The 25,061-nt window shown below is 41.9% G+C and overlaps 1 protein-coding gene across 3 annotated transcripts in view; it reads left to right on the top strand.

Annotated features, from left to right (window-relative positions):
- RGL1 (ral guanine nucleotide dissociation stimulator like 1) overlaps window positions 1-25,061 on the top strand; it is a 279,005-nt gene that overhangs the window by 208,559 nt on the left and 45,385 nt on the right. For all 3 annotated transcript variants that reach the window (XM_074389950.1, XM_003925294.3, XM_074389949.1), the window contains 2 exons: window positions 11,056-11,133; window positions 22,554-22,738. In XM_074389950.1, coding sequence (XP_074246051.1) covers window positions 11,056-11,133; window positions 22,554-22,738 — 263 coding nt within the window. The remainder of the gene's footprint in view (window positions 1-11,055; window positions 11,134-22,553; window positions 22,739-25,061) is intronic.

Here is a 25,061-nt window from a genome sequence, read left to right as displayed (position 1 = left end):
TGCCACCATGCCTGGCTAATTTTTGTATTTTTAATAGAGATGGGATTTCACCATGTTGGACAGGATGGTCTTGATCTCTTGACCTCTTGATCCGCCCCACTCAGCCACCCAAAGGAATGTGCACTTTTTTTTTTTTTTTTTTTTTTTGAGACGGAGTTTCGCTCTTGTTACCCAGGCTGGAGTGCAATGCTGCAATCTCGGATCATCGTAACCTCCGCCTCCTGGGTTCAGGCAATTCTCCTGCCTCAGCCTCCTGAGTAGCTGGGATTACAGGCACGCGCCACCATGCCCAGCTAATTTTTTGTATTTTTAGTAGAGACGGGGTTTCACCATGTTGACCAGGATGGTCTTGATCTCTTGACCTCGTGATCCACCTGCCTCGGCCTCCCAAGAATGTGCACTTTAAATGAAAACTTTTTCCCCCTGGGAGCTGGTAGTAGTAAACCTTCTATAAAAAGCCCATTGTACAAATCCATTCAGTTCTGAAATGCTTTCTTAGCATGAGAAGCTGGTAAGTGTTTTTGAGATGTATACAATATGTTCCAAATTACTTTTTGTTAAACCTCACTTAAAAATAATTGAATTTTTTAGTTAATGCTGGAATTACATTAGGTAATTGCCAGCTATTCCTAGATTCATGCTGTCATGCAGTGCTCATGTTCCTGTACTTCCTTTTCTTTCAGTAGAGGCAAGGTTTCTAGTATCTTTCCTCTTTTCTTCCAGTTCCAAAGAGAGGAAATTGTCAGCAGAGAGAGCACTGGAAAACGTACTAGAAACTGAACCCACACAAAGGGTCTCAGAGCATCTTCAGGTGACTTATGGTCCCAGTGTCACCTCTAGGGTCACCAGCATCTAGAGGTGACATTGGGACCATAAGTTACTTCTAGGTGCTGGTCTCTTACAGCATTAACACTCATGAAATCTTTTTACTATGAAACTCATAATTTGATTTTTTTCTAAACTTTTTGTTTGTTCTAGGAGTTGTTTATTAGTGTTTAACTTCCGTCACTTATATAGGAAATTTTAAAGCACAATTTCATACCATTCTCTTAATTAATTTTAGTAACCTCCCACAGGGCCAAATGGAAACTACTAGAGAGGGTCACTCATTAAGTCTTTTGTGCCTCCCCCAACCCTCCATGCATGGAACAGTTGGGATTTATTGGTTGGTTGGCTCCAGGATGTGCATCCCATTTATTTAATAGAAAATCTTTCAGGAAATCTTAACATTGCTTTGTTTCCTTTCCAGCTTAACATACAGTCATACTGAATATCCTGACTAGGGTGAGAATTTCTTAGTAAGTGAAGGCTGCTATTGAAGATTTTTGTTAGAACAGATGAATTTAAATAGATTTTCTCTAGGTCTGGATGTTGATGACTTCCTAGGCAAAAAATCAAAACCAAAACAAATGAACAAAAAACAAAAAAACATAAAAACTTAGATAGGGTTACACACACACACACACACACACACACACACAAACACGTGTAATATATACATATATATATATATATGTTAAGGTTTTTTTTTATTTTTAAAAAAGTAGATTGCTAAAAGATAAATTGGACTTAGATCTTATTCCCTGCAACTATGAGAAACATGACATTATTGGTTGGTAGAAGAGAAAAGAGGATTATAAAAAGGGTATGTAAATCTTTGGGTATGAAAATGGTTATAACAGAGAAAAGAGCATTAAAAACTTTGATAGGGAATGCCTTTCACAAAAGGTCTCAAGCTCTTGCTCAGGCTCAGATAGAGAGAAACAGTTTAGCTCAGAAAACAATCGGAGGTATAACATTTATAATAATTTACATATCCAAAGATGTCCACATCCTCGTCTCTGAAACCTGGGAATATGTTAGGTTATATGCAAAGGGGAATTAGGCTGCTAATGGAATTCAGGTTACTAATCAGCTGACTATAAAATAAGGAGATTACCTTGGATTATCTGAGTGAGCCCAGAGTAATCATAAGGGTCCTTAAAAATGTAAAAGGTGGAGGCAGAAGACAGAGAAACAGATATGAAGATGGAAATAGGATCAGAGAGATGCTATGTTGCTGGCTTTGAAGATGGAGGAAGGGGGCCTTGAGCCAAAGAATGCAGGCAGCCTCTTGAAGCTAGAAAAGGGAATTGAATGGATTCTTTTCTAGAACCTCTAGAAAGGAACATAGCCCTGAAACACCTTGACTTTCAGCCCATTGAGACCCATGTTGGACTTCTGACTTACATAACTATAAAATAGTAAATCTGTATGGTTATAAGCCATAATAACTTTTTGCAGCAACACAGATAAGAAACAAAGACTTCTTGTCAGAGAGATTGACTCTGAAAAATCTAGTGGCCACAGGCTCAAGGATGTTGAAGGTCGGCTGTCCACCTTCATCTTTGTTCTGTTCAGGACATCATGCCCTGTTCAGTTTTGGTCCACACAGTCAGCTCCAGGAAGCATGGCTCAAGCCAGAATGTGATGGACATTGTTAATATTTTCTCCCTCTAACTATGCCAGTTACATTGGATTAACCAGAAAAATTTAATCCGGTACTGTTTGAGAATTATATCCAACCATAATCACTTGAGGGAAAATAGAAATAAGTTCTCTTCCCTGCTGGCTTGGTGGTCTTTGGTAAATATGTGCTTTTGGCTAGTGGACCCAACTGTCACCTACCAGCACTATGGGAATTCTGGATAGAAACATGTGGCGACTGCAAAGCCTTAGCTTGGTGCTTCTGTTAAAGCAGACTCTAAAGGGATGCTGGCAAAGACTTTGCCGCAGATCATAACCAGGCTGGCTTTCTTTTCTTGAAATAGGATTTATAAGACCTAAGAGATAAAAATGTTGCCATGAAGTAGCTTGTTTTTTTTATTTCTCTTGGCAAAGAGAGGCAAGGAAATGCAAATATCCTTTTTTTTTTGGGAAAAGAATGTAAAATTGCCCAGCAGGTTTTTAAAAAAGTGTGCTTACATTTGGAAACTACAAAACAAAATGGATGAAAAGCTGAAATGTAATGAGTGGTAACTGAGTAGGGAACTGGACACTTAGAAATTCAGCTTTGATCATCTAAAGCAGTGGTTTTGACCATTTTTCAGTAGTTGGTGGCAGGGATCGATCACAAACCCCTGTAAGAATGGACCCCTGTAAAAACTATGGACCTTCTCTCTAGAAAAAAGGGAACCTCACAATTTTTTTTTTCATAAAATTTAGGGACTTCCCAGACTTCTGTAAATTCATCCGGGGACCCTGGGTTATGATCTGTTAGGCAAAGTGCCCCTAGCATGGTGACAGGGGATGCATAGGTGGCCATTATGAATCAGAGATGGGCACTGAAGCTTCTAGCTTTATTACAACTGGAGCACAGATCTTACGTGTGACTCCAAAAAGTAAACCAATCAATTTAACTAAATGAAAGTACACTTCATGGTTCATTCAGGTAAATTTAGTGGTTTTAAAAGTATCTTGGGACATCTAAAAAGGGAGGATACTGGCTGCTTTGAGTTAATTTTGTTTTTCATATCACTTTTCTTTTATTTGACTGTTTTTTACATTTATTTTTTGTGAACTTAGCCCTTGATAATGCAATCAGGCCCCCAGTCCTGGAGAACACAGTTCTCTTGGCTTTGGCCCCTATTAAAGCTGCCAGTATGCACCCCTTTAGATAGATTGATATTCTGTTGAGTTTTTGTAAGCTATAGGTGAAAAAGAAAAGTATTCTTGAAAATGAAAGGACGTGGTGATAGGAAATTCATATTCATTATATTTGATGTTACAAAGCATGTTTCAGCAGATTCTTGAAGAGGTCTGCAAAGCAACTTTTTGTGGTTGGGGAAAACTGAGCCACAGGCTTGTACTGATTCATTAATAATGTATTAATTCATCTTCAACTTGAGACAAATCTAGACTCAGGAAGAGTCTGAGTGCTGCCTCCTCCACCCCCACCTACCCATTTCCTCTGCTGTCCATCATTGTAGCCACAGCCATTGCAGTATACCAGTAAGCTGTGTTTGCAGTTGGTGGGTTAGCACTGTTAGGAACCAGAAGTGGAAGGGAGTAGCTACTGATGGGCCACCAAGCTATGAGTGTAGGAAACAGGCCAGAGAAAAGAAACAGATGACAGAGGCTTGGAATGGAAAATAGAAGAAACCTAATAGCAAGAGCATGAGAGCCAACATACTTAAATAATTTTAAATCTGCGTGAGATATATGTTGTGGCAAGAGAGACCTTTTTATTTTCTTTCCCTTGGATGAATAGTGTCCTTTTCTTGATCTCCTCTTTAGACAGTTGTGGGTTAAGGGCTGGAAGCGAAGGTTATTCTCCAGGAAAATGTTATAGCATTTTGTAACTGTCAAGTGGGGCAGGAATACCAGGTACATTTTGCTGTTAATGCTGCCTTAAGTATCAGTGACTTACTATGGAGATAACGTGGACAATCAAAGAACAAGGAAGGCACAGTCCCCTTTACAGCAAAGGCTTGCAGGGGAGGAAGGCAGCTCTTTTAGGGCCTTCTAGCTTTTTCTAGTCATGGAAAAATAGCCTAGAGAACTAGCCCTCCTAAGTGGAAGCACAGTATAGAGTTCTTGGCTCAGTCTTGCTGGCCCCTTCCTTTCCTGCAAGAGAACAAGGAGTTTTTGCCTTGTTGTTTTTGACCTTTATCTTTCCCCTTGAATAAGCAACTTCACAGTGGTAACAAGACCTTTCCAAGGTAGGCTTGGTGGCCATGACCCAGCTCTCAGGTCAGACTTGGCAGAGAGGTACCTGCCATGGAGGATATTATTCAGAGTAATTAAAACCACACTTCTTACTGATCTGTGAATACAGTCCAAAGTCTTCACTAAGGTTTTCGCCAGACATCTGCAGGCTATTTCACCCATGTCATTCTCCTGAGTCAAGGTCAGCTTCTGAACATTTTTTTTTCATACCTGACCTGTGTTCTTTTGGGTCAGTTACAGAAAAATGCCTAAGATGTTCTGAGGCCAGGGTTTATTAGAAAAGATTCCCAGGGGTCCTTGAGTCAGCAGCTTCATGTGAGGTCTCTCTTTCCTTTACTTCCTCCTTTCTGTTCTTTCACCGTCCCCAATAAAATATCTCCTTCCCTACTCTTCCCTCCCCAGCCTTTCCTTTATTCATGGTAAAAGCGGGTATGTATTAATTCATTTAGCAGATACTTATTACCTACTTTGTGCAGGCTCTGTTCGAGGCTCAGTGGAAGTAGCAGTAAGCAAGATAGAAGAGTAAAACTAGAATCCTTGCCACGGCCCACAGGCCCTCAGGATCCGTCCTTACAATCTCCTTGCCCCGCCACCCCTCCACTGCCTTTTTTTTTTTTTTTTTTTTAAAAGGAGTCTCGCTCTATTGCCTAGTCTGGAATGCAGTGGTGCAATCTCGGCTCACTGCAACCTCTGCCTTCTGGGTTCAAGCGATTCTCCTGCCTCAGCCTCCTGAGTAGCTGGAATTACAGGTATCTGCTACCTCACCTGGCTACATTTTTTGTATTTTTAGTAGAGACGGGGTTTCACCATGTTGGCCAGGCTGGTCTTGAACATCTGACCTCAGGTGACCCACCTGCCTCGGCCTCCCAAAGTGCTGAGATTACAGGCATGAGCCAACACACGTGGCCTCCCTGCCTCGTTTTCTGTTTGTGCTCACTCAGCTCTGCCCCCCACTGGCCTCTTAATGTTTCTTAAAAACCTCCTACTGCCACTGCTCCAAAGCCTTTGCAGTGTCTCTTCCGGCTGCTTAGAAGGCTCTTTCTCTGGAGATCTGCAGGGCCCACTTCCTCACTTTCTGGAGAGTTTACTTAGTTTTCCCATTCACATTGGGCCTTCCCTAGATACCCAACCTCTGGCCCTCCATTATCCCAGGTCACCTGACCTGCTATATTTCTCTCCATTGTACTTTTCACTCTGTCTTAATATGTGTTAACTAATTATTGATGTCTGTCTCCCTGCCACTAGAATATATACTCCATGAAAACAGGGACTTTGGTTTGTTTGCTGCTGTATCTTCAATGTCTAGAATAGTGCCTGTACATAGTCCTTCTTAAATAATCCTTATTGAATGAGGTCTAAATGACTGAAGGAATGAATGATGGAATAGACGAAAAGCTCACAGTAGCTTGTATGGTAGGGTAGTGATTCAGAGGCTGGTCACTGAATTCTGACTGGCACGGCTAAAATCCCTGCTCCACGTATTAGTTGTGTCTTTGAGGGCATGTTACTTAATTTAAGCCTTTTTGGCCTCATTTTCCTCATATATAGAATAGGAATAAAAAGAACACTACTCTATAGAATTATAGGAGAACTAAATCAGTCATCTAAAGCCCTTAGCACATGCCTAACATATAGTAAGTTCCCAATAATTATTAACTGCTTCAAGTAGAGCCTAAGAGATTCTTCAGGATCACTCGCTTCCCCACCAGACCAGGAAGGGAGTGATCCTGAAGAATCTCTTAGGCTACTGAGACTTCCCTGTTGGGGAGCAAAGGTTGGAAAGGGACCCCATTAGAGAGACCGTCCTGGGGAAAGCTTTATCTAAGGGTTTCTTTGAACCACAAATATACCTGGTCCTCTCCTTCAAACACATATTAAACTTGTTATCTTACCAGATAGGCTCCAAGCAATTACAGACCTCCCCTCTGGAAAATAACTGTTTTTTGTTTAAATATTAGCACCCAGTTAAACATTATATTGACTTTTTTCTTTCTCTTTCCTAGTGCTTTTTAGATTGCAGTAAATAATTGCTTAAGGCTACACTTTAGGAGACATTTGCAAATCTTTCTTTTGCCTTGTGATAACAGGAGAAAACCATGTCACAAGTCATTCTAACAATTTGTATTTTAAGTTTTATGAGTTACCATTTAAAGAAGGGCAGTTACTCATTGGTAAGCCTTCTTAAGATGTTGGAGCTTTGATCTTAAATCCTAGGGAGGCTTTGCAGAAATTGTACTCAACATTGTTGACAGGTTTGTTGGTAGCTATTCTATGGCCATTAATTAAACACACACACTCATACACACACTTTATTTACTACCCGGGAATAAGTGAATTGAACTTGACTTTGATTTCTGGTAGGAAGCTATGAGAGGGTCCAGGGAAACATCAAAGGAACTGTCTTAATCTAATAGGACTGACTCTCAAAGGACCTAGCCTGAACATTGAAGAGTCCTTGATTCCAACACTGGTATAGTTTTTTTCTGTAGAGCACTAATTCTCCATAATGATAAGAAAGTTGCAGGGATGGCCCGGCATCTTGCCTTGTGCCTGTAGTCCCAGCACTTTGAGGGACCAAGACAGGAGGATCACTTGAGACCAGAAGTTCAAGACCAGCCTGGGCAGCAGAGTGAGTTCTCATCTCTACAAAAAATAAAACAATTAGCCAGGCATGGTAACATGCACCTGTTGTCCCAGCTAGTACCAGTGGTCCCAGCTACTCAGGAGGCTGAGGTGGGAGGCTTGCTTGAACCTAGAAGGACAAGGCTACAGCGAGCCATGACTGTGCCACTGCACTCCAGTCTAGGCAAGAGAGTGAGACCCTTTCTCAATGGGAAAAGAAAAAAAAAATAAGAAATGTGCAGGGGCAAATAATCATCTCCATCCGAGTCCATTAAGTTCCATAGGGTTACAGGCTCTTTCCTTTTATCTCACTTCCAAAGGACTCCTTTGGAACAGTGTGCATACTTTTGTTTTGCATTTTAATAGTTTATACCTTTAAGATCTCAACTTTAAATCTTAAAACTTTTTTTCTTTTTAAGTGTAGGTTTTTGGAATGATCACAGCTGTCTTAAATCTTCTATGCTCCCAGGCTGTTAGAAATGAGGACTTGACACATGCAGAAGCATAAATAAGGCCAGATGCTGCCTTTGCAGAGGCAAATCTGAACCTAGTGGTTGGGAGGTCCATGACTGCATCTGCTTCTGAAACCCCAGCAGAGCACTCACAACAAGCACCCACCGCATGCCTGTTGGGTGCCAGCTCTAAAGGGTACTGAGCAAAAGAGGCAAACATCCTGCTCTGCTGGAGCTTATGTTCTAATGGACAATTAACACAATAACAAAATTAACTATACAATATATCCGAAGGTGTCAAAAGCCATAGAGAAAAATAAAGGAGGGAAGGGGCTGATGTTACAGTTGGTTTCTATTTTAAATAGAGTGGTCTGGGAAGGCCTCACTGATAAAGTGATACCTGAGCAAAAGACCCAAGGAGCTGAGAGAGTGAGCCCATGCCAGAGTTATGGGAAGAGGCAGCAGCAGGCACAGATTCGGAGTCAGGAGGATGCCCAATGGGTGGGTGGAGCAGGGAGGAGGCTGGTGAGGCTGGAAAGGGAGTGAGGGCTGAGGAGTTGTAGGAGGCATGAGAGGAGGTCTCTGCAGATCATTTCAGGCCTTGTGAGACACGTAAGACCTTGGCCTTTTCTCAAAGTGAGATGGGAGTCATAGGAGTGTTTCTCTCTCTCTGGTTTTTTTTGTTTGTTTGTTTGTTTTTTGTTTTTTTTTTTTTTTTTAGAGACAAGGGTCTTGCTATGTGTTCCCCAGGCTAGACTTGAACTTCTGGGTTCAAGAGATTCTCTGGCCTCAGCCTCTTGAATAGCTGGGATTACAGATATGTGCCATCATGCTTGGCTTTTTAGGGGAGGGTTTTGAGTGGAGGAGTGGCATGATCTGATCTATACAGAGCAGGATTGCTGTGGCTGCTGGGCAGAAGCTGGGGACCAGTTAGGTGGCTGTTATGTTGATTTAGACTACACTTGATTTACACTATCCAAGATAGTGTAGTTGGTGCCAGGGTGGAAGCAACGGAAGTGATGAGAAGTGTTTGGATTCACAATATGTTAGGAGGGCAAAGCAAAAGGATTTGCTGATGGATTGGGTAGAGAAGAGTTGGTATGCCTAGAAGATTTGAACCTGAGCAACTGGACCATGTGCTCTGCCACACGTTCCTTTTTATCCACAGCCCTGACTGGTGTCCAGGTTATTATCAAGCAGTTACTCTGCGAACCTATAGACACTCTGGTAGCCAGGAGAAACCCCTCTGTGGTCTTCTGAGCCATGCAGATGGTACCGGTTTGGTTAACGAGACAGAACTTGGCTCACCAGTGTAAGTTATGTAGTCTTTCTTGACACCATCTCATTACACATTTGGCATCACATTCTGGGGAGGAACTGTGATAGGTGTTGGTGCCATCCAAACCTGCACCTCAGCTCTGAGTCCAAAAAATGCTGGAAAAGAGCAGAAGAGTAGGAGAAGCTAAAGCAAAGGGAAAGAGTAGAGAGATCCCGAAACTTTCAGTACAAACCACAAACCACTCAAAAGAAGAGTATCAGGAGCAGCAAAATGTGTATCCTTCCCTGGTGTTTTCCCTTTTTATTTCTACCTTTCACTTCCCCTTGAAAGATAAAAAGATGTGATATTTCCGCAATAACTGGAGAGGGAACTATTGGACTAACATGGAATGTAACAAAAACAAAGTCGAAGCCCCACATTTAGTCATCGAGAGATGGCAGAAGAGTTTATGGATCCCTATAGTCAGATACACCGAAGATACAGTGGCTCTCCAAGATCCCACTCCTGATTGCACCCACCGTGTCTCTCCTACTTAAATAAACCGCAAAGCATGCTGTGAGAGAGCACAAGGACACAGCTTACTATGATGTTGGCCAATGATAGAGCTGAAAAATCTCCCCCTGTTTGTTTATGAGGAATCTTGTTTCCCATCCTTGCATTGCTCACGTGGGGTGGAGTAAATCTTAATCTGAGTTCTTATCTCAGGAAGAGCAAAGGGTAGCCCTGGAAGCCTTATAAATAGCAGATGCAGGACAGAATGAAGAGGAAAAGGGAGGGTGGAGACCAGTGGAAAATATCTGTGGGAGGCCAAGAAATCCATAAGGCTGATGAACTGGAGAAAGGGGCAGGTGGATGGGTGAGCTGGTGCCTAAGGGCTCAAACTGGAACCTGCCGGGATGGGATGATAGGGAGACCAGATGCACTGGCATTGGGTCCAGCCAGATGGTGGGCTGGCATTTTTTAAAGGATTTGTAAGCCCTAGGAACAAGGAACCATGAGGGTACTGGGGCCTTGAATCCCATTAGCAGAAGACAAAAGCATGCTCTTTAAAAATGTAAACTCATCAATTATAGAATTTATCAAAACTTTGGGACAGACAACTCACTTGTGAAACTCCAGAGAATCTCTGGATTCTGTATTGATGGAAGGAGAAACTGAAGAAATAGTCTAGGCATTATAAGTTAATTTAAAACTCCTCCTTAAGAATTTAAAGTACATTTACTAAGTGTGCATTCCAAACCAAACAAAACATGATCTCTTTTTATGAAATAGGTTGGCTCCCATGTGGAGTTGAGAGAACAGCTAGCGGTGCAAGTAGGCACTGATGAATTATTGAGCAAATTTTTAGCTTGTAATGAGAAAACTTTTATAATTTCACCATCTATTGCTTTCCTAAAAATTGGACCCCTGCACCCCGCCTCCCCAGTTGCTGTGTGTAGAGCAACCTGGCCTCAGTAGAGACACAGCTGCTCTCCTGGTTGCTAAGAAATGAGTCTTTTTCTGCAGCCCTTGTCTCTATCCCAGCCTTAATTTTTGGGTCCAGAGTTATTTCCACAATAATTATGATGATGGCCAATGATAGAGCTGAAAAATCTCACCCTGTTTATTTATTAGACACAGAGCGGGGTTGGACTGGAGGGTTTGGTGTGCTGCAGAGTTCACGAGGATCTGCCTTCTTCGTATCATGTAATAGCCGATTCTCCTGCTGAAAGGAAAACTCTAGTGTAATCTTAAAAAGTCAAATAAATGTTGTGTTAATATTAAGAGAACGTTTTAAGTAGTGTGATTAGTTGTTAAATGACTTTTCTGTTTAGAATATGCAGATATATCCATTAAGTAACTACCAATAACAGCATCGTTTTCAATGCTATTTCATAAACACATCTTGCCTTAATTACTTCCGAAAAGTATAACTGTCACTTTGTAGTTGAAGTTGAATAGAGTGCTTTCCACCACTGACTGTTTTTGCTTGCTTGTTCATTATTATCTGTAAAGGTATGGAAACCTGACAAGCCCAAACTGTGAAGAAGATGGAAGCCAAAGTTCATCAGAGTCCAAAATGGTGATCAGGAAGTGAGTCTGCCTTTTCTTTGCATTTTAAACTGTCAGTCAAGACAATATCTTAAAGTAGTTTACTAGAGGTTTTGATTTCTTTGAATGTTGCCAAGATTTTTTTCCCATAATGCATCTAGAGGCTTATTTTTTGATTACCTAACGATACTCATTTATGTATCCAGCAAAAGTATCTTAAGTAACCACTGAGGGCCAGGCACTGCAGCCTGGGCGAAAGAGTGAGACCTTGCCTCAAAAATAAATAAATAATCCAGAGCTTCTCTGTCCCATGGGGTGTTTTAAGATGAAATAGATTTTTGAGAAGTAGCAGTTTAGAATATTGTACCCTGGATGTGAAGAGTCATGTTCATTGTTTTAAAGTCTCATTCGAATTCATTGTATACCAGGAACGCTAATGTGAATGAAACTCCAAGCTAAACTGTTTTAAAGGGTTTTAGAGTTTTAAACATATGAGGCCTTAACAAAGAGCTTCACACAGAACTCCCCTGAGGGGTCCATCCTCTGGGGACAATGGTCCTTTCCTAAAGTCTCACAATGACTTGGTGGAAAGTTCATGACCCTTTTCCTCAGACTGAGTTGCCTTTTAAAAAATTATGCCTGACGAAAATATGCCACTTTATCTTATAATGGGTTGCTCTGTCTTACAGATTCTGGAATGTTAAAATCCCTTCTTACTGGTGACCTCTTTCTTCCTTCCATTTCCCTTTCTTCTGTCGTTCTCACTGTTTTTTCCCACATCTCTTGTTGCTTTTCATCTCACTTCACTATTAGTTGTTGGCTCTCTTTTTCTGAAATGACCCTTCTCCTGATTATTTCTGTGCCTAGATAGGGTCACTGCCTTGTGTTTGGCTTTTTGAGAGGAAATCAGGGAAGCACCTTCTCCCATATGTTTGTAATGTATTGCAAATTTCCTGGTCATCCCAGACCTCTGGCATCTGACTTACAGCAATGATTGAGGGCTTCCTGATGATCAGTAGATGTGTAGGAGATATGGCAGCGGTTCTCAGCAGGGCGACTGCTATCTTCCAGAGCACATTTGCCAATGCTTGCACACGTTTTGGTTGTCTCAACTTGGTGGAGTGATGCTATTGGCAACTCATGGGTAGAGGCCAGGGGTGCTGCTGAACATCCTAGCATGTGCAGAGTAACTGTCCTCCACCCTGACAAGGGATGATCTGACCTTAAATGTCAATAGTGCCTAAGCAAGAAATGCTGCTATATAGTGTTGAGGCTGTAGTTCTCAAGCGAAACTGTCTTTATGAATACCTAACATATATAAAAATAGGAGCAGACCTATTTGGAAATTTCTTTATCTGTGTCCCTTCCTAAAATTAGCTGAATCGAATGTGGAAGTGATCCAGAGGCAGCCCCATGTTGAGGGAAAGGCGCTGGTTAGGGAGCCTGGAGAACGTGGATTCTGCTTCTTTTCTGTCACTCACTCTGTCACTTAACCCGTCATCTGACCTCGGCTTCGTCACTTCACCTCCCTTCCTTTCAGTTTCTTCACCTGGAAAATGAGTGCTTGGAATAAATGCTCACTGAGGTCCTTTCAAGTTCAGTGGTGTCTAAGATAAAATTTATTTAGCTTGTTCTTTCTCTCTAAAAAAATAAAATGAATAGTAGACACAGAAGTACAGTCTACACAGCACAGTGGACTTTTGAGAGGTGCCTTCGACCACTTTTCTTTGTTGGGAAGTGTGTTACCAGTTTTGATGAGACAGGAAGAAATACATACACAAACTTTGATTGTTTGTTGCTAGTCATGACATCACAGCTGCTCACTGGAGTCATGAATAAAGAGCTGAGCTAAAGCATTGTCTTGTGGGAGTAAGGCAAGAAATGGCAAAATGCCTATTGTTTTCCTTTGCTATGAATCTGTTCTCTTGTGATTTCAGGTGGAAAACTGACAGCAGGAATCCAATGACATTAAAGAAGTAAATACCCTGTTTAGGGCAGTTGCCTTCAGTTTTGCAGACCTGGGTAGAGGAGAGGGTGGGGACAGGGACTCACTATTGGGTTTAACTATGAACAGAAAAATGCCCAAATATTGTTTGTTTTTCCGTTTTTGCTGTAAGGCATAGAGCAACCCTTACATTTTATCCAGGCTCCCAAGTACCAAGTACAGTCTTTCCTGTATTTCCAAATATGGATTTAAACCTTTTGGAGGATAAAAGAACCTTAAAGAAGGAAAACGTGGAAATACAGATGAAGCATTCAAGATGAAAGATTGGTTTCTGATGTCTTGGACCCCAACCGACTAGTGTTCTTCGTGCATTTAAAAAAGTGTCAGATTGTGCAGGGACTCCCACATGCGAAGTACTTGTCATTCCAGTCCAGAGTTCAGGCTCTGTGCAATGTCAGGACCCTCTAAAGTTATCTGGCTAAAACAAGAATGTCTTCCGTCGCAGAGGATTCAAATTCCAAGGCTTCTGGATGTTGGTGTCTTTGCCACATGGTGATTTCTGATGTTAGGGCTAGACTGATGTATATAAGCTGTGCCATATTTATTTCTAGGATCCCTAAACTGGCCACTAATTAGCAATTAGGAAACTCACTTTCCATGACAGAAGAAAACATTTCTGCCTGTATTCATTCTACCTGTGACATTTCCTGCTGACAGTTTTACACGATAAAATGCTGTGTTTTTGAATAATAAAATCTGAACCAGATGGAAAAAACACATTGTCAGTAGGGCAGATTTATTACAATCATTGAATTCAAAAGTGAAGAGAATGTAAAGAAGGGATATTAACCACATAGAGCCCTTACAACATGAATCTTTATTTTCTGAATTGTGTATATGAGGTGACCATATCTCCTTCGCTATATATATATATATATAACTTTATTTAAAGAGATTTAAAACTCCTCAGGAAATGATGCTTTCTTTCTTTCCTTTAATGAGTATTGTAAGGTTGAAATTGTTTCTGTTTTCTTTTCTTTAATTGAATCTCATCTGTTTCCTTGTGGAATGCCAAGTTTTGTTTTCTCAAACTCTCTGCTATGGTAGCACTTCAAATTGTTGAAACCGTTCTGCTTTCACTTCCACATGTTCAGAAGATACGAATATTGTTTTTGTAATCTTTTCCCAGAAGTTGTAAACAGTGACACCAGATTTCAGTCACTGTAAAGGATCACGTAAAGCGTAGTAATCCAAGACACTGGACACACTTTAAAGAAAAAGGAGGGGAGTTAAAGCAACTTGGCAGTGTTACATTACTGCCTCAGAAACTTCAGAGCGGAAACTTAAAACATCTTCCCAGAGTCTGCAATCAATATTCATTCCTGCAAAGTCAGATGCCCTAAGAAGGCAATTGAAATTAATTGGAGTGATTGTAACAAAAATGGGAAAAAGGAGGAGGGGTGAAGAGCAGCGAAAACCAGATTTAAAGCTCAAATTAGAAGAATCAAAGATTATAATGCGAGAGGATTGTTTTTAAAGTGAAACAAAAGAAATGAAGAAATGATATGCCATATCAAAGAGTCTGGTATTGTCTTTACAATACCCATACAGGACAAAGAAAAATGAAAACCATAGTTGTATAAGTCATTAACAATCTAAGTCAAATCTGCATTTTGGGGACATGGGTTAGAAAACCCTGAGCAGAAACTGATGTTCTAATCATTGAGGAAGAGTAAAAAAACAACATTGATAATTAGTGGTTCAAAAAGAAGACAAGTCAGTCATGGGAGTGTCTCCTAGGGTTTTCTGCATTGGAGAATGTCTCTGTTAGAAAGGTAAACAGACATCACAATCAGACCGTGTTGCATGATTCACCACGCAGCATTGTAGTCAGTGAAAATAATGACACCGCCCTTGTCACCACCATTGGTTACAATTTGTGGTATGCATACTTTGTGCAAGGCATTCTGCTGGGTACTCTATATTTGTGTCTTCTTCAGCCATCACAAATATGCTGAGATAGTTTCCTCACTTTATAGTATATAAAGTGAAGCTTCAGATAAGTTAGGTGTTTTGACTAAGATCAGGCAGCTGGTTAAGCAACAGGTCTGATATTTGAGCTCTGGTCCAAATGACTCCAAGACCTGGGCTTCCCAGCCGGGTCTTTTGCTCTCAGGCCTGCCATGTACAGAAGAGTGTTGGGACCCCGGATACTCAAGATTTCCCTCCCCATTTGCCTATATCATAATAATAAAACCACCGAAGCGCATGAAGACCTAGATTAAAGTATCACTATTGTGACTAATGTTTTAGATTGTTATTATTCTGAGATCTCTTAATTCGTCATTATTTCCATTGCTGTCTGATGTTTTGCCTGGCTGTTTCTTTATTATTGAACGAATACCCTGAGCAAGGTTCGCACACAGCTGTTAGAAGTGTCGACGCTAGACCTTTTTCCTGGGGAAGGAGATGGGTTGAAGGATGTGAGGAAACAAGACCAAATTAAGCCCATCAAAGGAGAACCTGCTTCCTGTTCCTCGTGCTTCGCAGCATCTGTCACTACCAACGGAAACTCAGTTCCAGCGGTGAAAACTATAGAGGGCCTCAGCCATTTTTTTTCAATAGAGTTCTGTTTATAACATGAAAACTCCCTTCTTGTACTGTGGGGAATTGGAGAATGAGTTATTGAAGTCCCTGAAATATAATTTTGGTGACTGGTGATGTCCTTTTCTAATAATAGCTAGAATTTATTGACTACTTCGTAGGAATAGTCCCTGTGTTAAGTACTGTACATACTTGTTAAATCCTCATAATGACTGTGTTTTATTATTCATACTTTACAGAGGAGGAACCTGGGGCGTAGGTTAAGGACCATGTCCAAGGCTACATCATGAATAAGTGAAAGAGCTGGGATTTAACCCAGGCCTCAACCTCTGTGATGCATGACCTTTACTATTTTTCCTCTGATAAAAACAAAAATATTTCTCTTAAGTACTTAACTTGGGAATGAAAGACAGGTGTGTAAATAACCTTGACTTTGGGTAACTGGTTTCAGGCTCATTCATCCTACTCCTGGCCCTCTCCTACTCACATTTCCTGTCTTTCTATATGTCTTCCTTTCATAATCCTTTTCTTCCTCCTCCTTGCTGTGGAGGATTTTTTCCTTTTCTCTTCCTTCCCCATGGCTCCTGCTTTGCCCTTGCCTTCTTAGTGCTTAGATCTGACTCTGGCTTTGTTGGCATTTATTTCCCTGGTCTTCTCTCAATCCCTCTTTCACTTCTCCGAGTATTTGAATCTCTTCTTACCAATAGTACTGAAATGTGACAATGTAAAGTGTAAAACAGTAATTCCGGACAACCTTGACAGGTCCAGATAATCATATTTTTATCCTTTCCGGAAAAAAAAAATAAGAGGAAAGCTCTGTATCTTCCTTTGTTCTTTGTCATTAGGAAAATCATCTAGCTGGAGGTCTGAGGCAGCCTCTATCTGGCAACCTTCCCTGAAACAGAGGAAAACTGTTCTATGATTAGGAGAACAAGGTGGAGGGTCCGGCCCAGAGTCAGTGTCAAGGTTGACTTAGGCTTCAGTCTCCCTGAAGGACAAAGTGTATTAGATCCCGCCCTCAGAGCTTGGCAGAAGCTACCGCATTGCTTGAAAAGCCTACCCTCTGTGTACATCTTCCTACCTTTTTATTATCTGCAGTGAGGAGAAGATCTAGTTCTCAGAGAATGTCCCAAAATAGAAAAACATTTTTTGCTGCTTTGAAAAATGGTTCCACATCTTATTTTCTGCTGATGATTAAGTACAAAAAATTATTATTTCAAATAGATTTCTGGGGAGGGAAAGAGCTCTATATGGATAGTGCTATTCTTTTTGTCACGGTAATCCTGTTTCTTGGCTGAGAGTTTACACGTCATGGGAGAGGTGACTTCATACCTGGAAAAATTTGTATGAAACATTTGACCAATTCTAGAGTATTTTACTGGCTATGGAATTTTAATGTGATTTAATACATTTACTTAAAATCTGCATTCATTTTAAAAATCTGTGGTTTGCACATAATCGCTGCCTAAATGCTCACCTCAGCCCTCTCTGCTTTGCGTGCCTGAAGATCCCTGGGGTGTCTAGAGGTTCCAAACCATTTTCTTTTATCTCTCAGCCAAGGCACATCTGTCTCATGTCTTCTAACCAGATGTTATTAGGCATAATTTCTGGTTGGCTGAGAAATCAATGGGTGGCCAGGTGCAGTGGCTCACGCCTATAATCCTAGCACTTTGGGAGGTCAAGGCAGGTGATCACCTGAGGTCAGGCATTTGAGACCAGCCTGGCCAACATGGTGAAACCCCATCTCTACTAAAAATACGAAAATGAGCCAGGCATGGTGGTGCACCTGTAATCTCAGCTACTCAGGAGGCTGAGGCAGGATAATCTACAAAAATGAGCCAGGCATGGTGGTGCGCCTGTAATCTCAGCTACTCAGGAGAATTGCTTGAACACAGGAGGTGGAGATTACAGTGAGCCAAGATCATGCCACTGCATTCCAGCTTGGGCGACAGAGACTCTGTCTCAAAAAAAAAAAAAAAAAAAAAAAAAAAAAAAAAAAAAAAAGAAAAAATCAATGAGTATAGCAGATATCATCATGCTCTGTTTCCCTAACTCTAATTTTTAGTTGAGCAGATCTTTAAGTCCTTTACAAGAGTTCGGCTCTCTCACCGCAGGACCTCTGCCTCATTGCTGCCCCCCGAGTCCTCATCCCAGTGACTCCTAACCCTCAAGGTCTCAGCTTTCACATCATTTCCTCAGGGAGACCCTCCCTAAAGCCTTGACCAGGTCAGCTCACTCTGAAGTTCAGTGCTTCCCTGGGACCCCTGGACTTCCTGTATTGTGATGTTCATCACATGAATTGTTTTCCTGACTCTGGGAAATAAAGGGCATTCAACAAATAGTAGTTTAGTTGTTGAATTAATTCTCCCCAGGGGTCTGTTTTCTTAGAAGAAAAAGTCCTAGAAGCTGCTTTAGTATGTTTCAAACAGTGACAACTGAGCATGTCTTCCTTCCCCTAGAGAGGATTGCGGTCGGTTGGAAAAGGCTCACACACTACAAAGTTTTTTATGTTACCAAGAATACCTGAGGTAGAAAACTCAATTTTGGTTGTCTCCCATGCTATCAGTTTTGGGCCCCTGGCCTTGGCCACTTGCCCAGCATACTTCCCCTTGGGACTGAGGGGTTTTGTTCTGTGATCTACCAAAGATCACTGGAAAAGGAAATCAGGTATTGGCTTTTCTCCTGACTGAGTTTAGATTATGTCACAACTGTAGTCACCCAGTTTGGATTCAGTAATTCCTTCTGTCTTTACAAGTTATTAAAAAAATCATCTCTTGTAATTAATACTACAGTTGGATGCCTTTGATTTGTCCCAGAGAGGATACCTCAAGGTATGTGTGTGCGGGCATGTGTGTGCGTGTATGTTTCTGTGTGTGTGTGTGTTCACAGCAGTTACCACCTTCTAGCAGGCCTGAAGCCACACGTATCATAGCATGGCTTGTGTCATTCTTCCTGTTGAGCCATTTTGCCTTTTCAGTCCCTTCCTTCTCTGACTTCTGGCAAGTAGTTGTAAGACTTGACAATTACGTTTCTCTCCAGGTATCTCAAAATGTCCTTATTGACATTATATCATTTGCAATCACAACTGATCAGTGTCAGGTAGATGGAGAAGGTGTTATTATGTCTCTTCCCCAGAGCGGGGTAGTGGTGGGGGTCAGTGGAGTTAACTGACCTCTCCAGGCTTCCTTAGTTCCCCGGAACACAGCCAGGATGAGGGTTAGAGTTTTCTTTTTCTGGGTCTCCAAGTGTCCTGTCTGGGTCTTTTCACAGAGCCAAGTGGCTTCAGTAGTCAAACAGACATGCCATTCCTGTATATTTGTGACTTCAAACTAGAATTTCCCTTCAGCTGTAAGGTTCTTTATATCCTCCCACTCAGTTCTGGTTAGTATATAAGGTAGATCTTAGGAGTGGAGCCAGGCTGGGTAAGATGGAAAAACCATTGGCCAGTAATCCCGTTTTTCCTTCGTCATTTTTTGCGATGTTGCTTTGTTTTTTGAAATCTTAAAAGTTTCACATTTGTATCTGCTTCGTAGTCTATCAAGAACGGAAAGTTTCTTCCCAGGACTGGCACACACAAAGCTACTGTGAGCTTTGGGCATGTTTCCAGGCCTTTCCAGAAAGCCTCCCTGCCTGGCATGCTGAGAAACGCTCTTCTGACTAGGAGGGCAGGGGTCTGCCTCGTGTTCTATTGTGCTGTTTGTATGTGTCTTTCCCTTTCTCTGTTTCTTCTTCCTCCTCCCCCTTTATTCCTCTTTTGTGTGAAAATGCTTTTTCTGGCTAATTCAGTGTCTGAGTTTGTGGTGAACTTTCAAAGCTCCTTAGGCTAAGCTACAGGAAGGTCACTATCACAAAGGGTAAAAAAATGCATAGACCACCAGAGCTTGTTAAAAATATCAGATCGAGGAATGCAAAATGTCCACCTAAGGGCAAGTCCGATCTGGACTAAGTCTCCTCTTTAGAACCCCCCTAGGTCTTCTGAGGCTGCAGCTTTCCATGGAGGTAAGTACTGTGTGCTCTACAGAAGTACACGAGCACACAGAGGTGGAAGCAAGGATGCACATATTTTGTACTTGTGAGAACCTGAAAATAACTTAAATATCTGTCTTCCAGTAGAGGCATACTTATTATGGTGTGTCCATATCATGAGAACCAATAAGATAGATCTAGAGGTAATGATGACGTATCTGTAACATACTGCGTAGTAAAAAACCCATGTTGATTATATATATATTTGTTGTTGTTGTTGTTTGTTTGTTTGTTTTAAAACAGGGTCTCACTCTGTCACCCAGGCTGGAGTGCAGTGGTGTGATCACGGTTCACTGCAGCCTCTATATATTGGGTACAATCAGTCCTCCCACCTCAGCCTCCTGACTAGCTGGGACTACAGGCATGCATCACCACACCTGGCCAATTTTCTGTATTTTTTGTAGAGATGGGGGTTTCGCCACGTTGCCCAGGCTGGTCTCAAACACCTGGGCTCAAGCAATCCTCCTGCCTCAGCCTCCCAAAGTGCTGGGATTACAGGTGTGAGCCACCACACTCACACATATTATGTATATTTAAATATGTATATGTAGCCACAGAAAAGCCTAGAAGGTTATATTCCAACAGTTAACAAAAGGTCCTGGGAATGGGATTAGGATGAAGGGAGAGAGTGGGTATTTCGCTTTTTTAGTTTATATACATTTGTAAGATTTACTTTTTTGTAATAAATAAGGAATTTTGTAATAATTAAGGATCATGGGCATTTAAGAAGTAAATGATGTGCTACCATCACTGACTCTTACCTGTAACTTTGTGTTTCTGTCCGGGTGTTCTTTTAAGTGAAATACTTGGTCTTGTTGTTAGACTGCTGCCGTTCTTAACTTGAGCATATGATGTGAATTACCATCTCTCCATATGTTTTTCCATCAGTGTCATCATAGGAGTATCTTTTCACTGAAATAAGAAATATTAAGCAAGCAGTGTATTAATTAGATTAATTCATCCCTCTTTTTAAAGGTGCAGAACTGTTTTTCTGTAAATATGAAAATATCAGGTTTTCAATTAATTTCTTCTGGCTTTCTGGAAGGAAATGAAATTATGGTTTATAATTTCATTTACTCTGGACTAAATATTTGGATTATTGAATTATTTCTATGACTTTTATTTGATGGTTTTATGTGTCTACTTTAGACGCAGATAATTGAATATTATAGTTCCAAATGCTCTAACGTTCCACATTAGTGAAACAGTGATGTACACCGTAGTGAAAACAGCACTGAATTTATTTTCCTTCTGTTTGTACTTCAATTCCAAGAGTGAAGCATTAAATTGGCTTTAGTCATACTTATGCTTTGATGATGGTCAGCTTCTTGGTGTGAAAGAAATCAAGATGTGAAGAAAGTTAGACACACCTGGGAAAGCCCAGCCTTCAGTTTCACATACGTGGGTAATAACATAGTCCAGTTATTGTTTGTTAACTAAAAAAAAATGTGTTTGAAATATAATTAGATAATGAGAATTTTAAAATGTGCTTTAAAAAACTCCTTTTGCCTGAAAAATTTTGGTAAAGTGTTTATAAAAATGAGGTGTTGTGTCAACAAAAGATGCATGAATTAATTTATAGTTCATGTCATCTTCTTCAGCCGCCAGCCGTGAATATGCCTGGACTGTATGGGGTGACCGGTTGCTAGGCAGGCAGAGTATTCTGTTCTTCTCCTTGTCCGTGGCATGTGCTTGAGCCAGGAGCATTGGTAAAGCCTTCTCTGAAGATGAAGCACAGAATAATAGCACTCAAAACTTTTATCCTTTTTATCCTTCAGCCTTTTGTCTCTTGCCTTCAGTGAGTGGTTGCCCCTAACCTAAAGACAACATACTGTGTTATTACTAACATACCAGAGGGAGCTGTGCACACACAAATGACCCTGTCTCTTTTTGTGCCCTGGCACCTTGTCTTCCCCAAGGGGGACTCTGTGTGACCCATAGAGCCATCAAAGAAAACACGTTTACTTACCAAGTTTTTCTCCTTATCTTTTAAAGACATAACTTCTCTACCTACTGTTTCTCCCACTTGAAACATACTCTTCTCATTGTGGTTTGGGAAACACAAAGATAATTTTATGAGGACATTTTCAGTGTTCGTGCTGAAGCCCTGGTGATCCATGTCAACCTGATTTTATGCATTTATCTTTCCAAACTCAGGCGCTTCCTTTCATCAGATGGATTTCTGGCCTGCTGGCAGTCAGTCATTTCCTAACATATTAGGTGTCAGATTTTGTGGTATTTAATTTGAGCATAATCCCATTGTATACAGATTGCTTTGAAGTTTCTTCAGGATTCGCTAAATCATCTGCACGTCCATTTTTCTGCCCTGTATGGGTTTTTCCAAAGTTTAGCTTCCTTAAAAAACGAACAAAATGGTGGCTAACGCCCGTAATCCCAGTACTTTGGGAGGCCGAGGTGGGTGGATCATGAGGTCAGGAGATTGAGACCATCCTGGACAACATGGTGAAACCCTGTCTCTACTAAAAATACAAAAAATTAGCTGGGCATGGTGGCACACGCCTGCAGTCCCAGCTACTCAGGAGGCTGAGGCAGGAGAATTGCCTGAACTCAGGAGGCGGAGGTTGTGGTGAGCCGAGTTCGCGCCATTGCACTCCAGCCTGGGTAACAAGAGCGAAACTCCATCTCAAAAACAAAGAAAAAGATCTACCTTATCAGCCTCACTGCAGCACTCCACTTAATGAAGTTCAGCTAGTTTGTTTTCAGGTGCTTTAAATTCACTGATGTTTCTAGGAACTTTGGGATGATTGATCTCTTGACCACCTATCCAGTTTGCCAGGGTGCCCCTGGGACCTACCCTGGCATCCAGGGCTTGTTCTGCCTCCCTGCAGCCAGTTGGGTGCAGTGACTCTCCATTTCTCTTTCTCAGTGCAATCGCTTCAATACTGAGGGCCTGGCTTGACCAGTGTGCAGAAGACTTCCGAGAGCCCCCTCACTTCCCTTGCTTACAGAAACTGCTGGATTATCTCACACGGATGATGCCGGGCTCTGACCCAGAAAGAAGAGCACAGAATCTTCTTGAGCAGTTTCAGAAGCAAGAAGTGGAAACTGACAGTGAGTACTTGTTTGCTCACAGGGAAAAGGCTAGGTGCTGATTCTGCAACCTGCATGCTGGATTAAGGTTCTCCCTGTGCTGGCTAATAGGAAACCTTGGTACCCTCAAAAGGACACATGCTGGAGGGTTGGCTTAGGTATAAAATTCTCAAGGTTACCGAAGTGCTAATTGTGGAACCTAGAATTTTAGACAGAGAAGGGAATTTTCAAGACTACCTAGTCTGGCTCCCTCATTTTATGAATGAAGAAACTCTGGAAACTTCAGTTCAGAGAAATTAAGTAATTTCCTGAGGTTTCTTCTGTTATTCTCTTCAAGAAGAGAGTCTCCTTGATGAATTTTTAATCTTCCCTTATCAACACGTACCATGCTGAACCTGAATTTGCATTTTATTATCTGCTTACTGGCTCCTTCTATCCTTCCATCACAAGCACCCCCATCTAGTGGTCAAAGAATTAAGTCCAGTTCTGATCCTGCCCTCCCGAAAGCTTGGAAAAGGTCCTTCAGTATGGAAAAACATCACTGTAACAGGGCCCCTGCCAGTGCAGACCGCCATCATTTGGCATCTCTGAGGGCCTCATCGAAGGAAGTTTTTGTGGCTGTGTTTTCCTGTTTGAGGAATTGACTGCCTGTTTTCAGGACACAGGAAAGACAACCACTGCAGGTCATGAGGTGCTTGGAACTATCAGGCTGTGGAGAAGGTCAGAAAGAGGCTGGAACAGCCTTCCAGCGTGACATTGTATCCCCTCACTGGGGTGCTGGGTGACAGTTGCCGTGGTGGCTGACCCACTTGGAGCTCCTGACAGGCATTTCCCTGAAGGGATGCTTGACTTCATCAGTGAGGGAAAGGAAATGTTCCTCAGCACCAATAAGAAAAGCTGAATTAGCTCCAAAGAAAATAGACCTAAATTCCAAACAATACCTGCTGAATTTTTTATGGTTGGGGGACCAGAGAGAGGGAAATGCAATTGCATCATTGGACGCTGACTGCCAAATACTCTATATCTCAGATGACTTCATCTGCCAGGAATGTTTGAATACCAGGGGCACTCCTCCAGCTGCGGACCTCAGCTCCCTTCAGGGCCTCCATGCCTGGCTCTGTGCTGGAGTGCAAAACACTATGTTGGAGCCCAGCTATCCCCACTGGGGCTGCCCCTGGCTCCGAGCCTAATTGGGGAACCGGTGGGACCAGTCTTTCATTGTTTCTAACCCAGGGACTGCAAGGCAGAGCTCACTTGGCAGGCTGAGGCAGGGGAGAGGTTCCCATGTGCTTGTTTTACTCAGTTTTACTCCTGCAGAAGCAGCAAGCTCTCCTATATGTTTTTAAAAAGTGAAATTGTGCTTCATGTTTTTACTTACATCTGGAGGAGAATCAAAAGCAAAAAGAGTGAAGAAGAGGGAAAGGATCGTGTAATCTTCATGCACAGCAACATTATAGACACACAGTGGGCTGCTGTGTTTGCTGAATGAATGAATGAATGAATGAATGAATGGGAAGATGAAGCCTTAGCACATACCCTTCTCCTTGGTTGAAGTGGGTTAGGCTCTGCATTGCAGGGCAATTGGGATATATTTACGTATTTGTTGACAAGAGGCTGGAGAGGCCCTTTCTGAACCTTTATTTGGGATCCCAAGTTTCTAATTACCCCACTAAATGAAACAGTGCCAGAGTTGTATGAAGGAAGAATGATGAAATTAGATTGCTCAAAACCCTCCGTGTCATGGGGTTTTAGCTTCCTTTAGCTTGTACCTGTTTGTGTCCCAGACTCTGGGGATAGGCAGTGATCCCCTTCTGTGTTTTCCAGTCATAACCCAACCCCATTCGCATCTAGACCTTCAAGCCCTGGGTAAAGGGGCAATACTTTTTTTTTTTTTTTTTTTGAGACGGAGTTTTCGCTCTTGTTACCCAGGCTGGAGTGCAGTGGCGCATCTCGGCTCACCGCAACCTCCGCCTCCCGGGTTCAGGCAATTCTCCTGTCTCAGCCTCCTGAGTAGCTGGGATTACAGGCACGCGCCACCATGCCCAGCTAATTTTTTGTAATTTTAGTAGAGACGGGGTTTCACCATGTTGACCAGGATGGTCTCGATCTCTCAACCTCGTGATCCACCTGCCTTGGTCTCCCAAAGTGCTGGGATTACAGGCTTGAGCCACCGCGCCCGGCCTTTTTTTTTTTTTTTTTTTTTTTTGAGACGGAGTTTCGCTCTTGTTACCCAGGCTGGAGTGCAATGGCGCGATCTCGGCTCACCGCAACCTCCGCCTCCCGGGTTCAGGCAATTCTCCTGCCTCAGCCTCCTGAGTAGCTGGGATTACAGGCACGTGCCACT

This window comes from Saimiri boliviensis, chromosome 19, assembly GCF_048565385.1.
Source record: "Saimiri boliviensis isolate mSaiBol1 chromosome 19, mSaiBol1.pri, whole genome shotgun sequence".
NCBI classification, from domain to species: domain Eukaryota; kingdom Metazoa; phylum Chordata; class Mammalia; order Primates; family Cebidae; genus Saimiri; species Saimiri boliviensis.
Note: the sequence above shows the minus strand (reverse complement) of the source record. Positions and strands in the feature narration are given on the sequence as shown.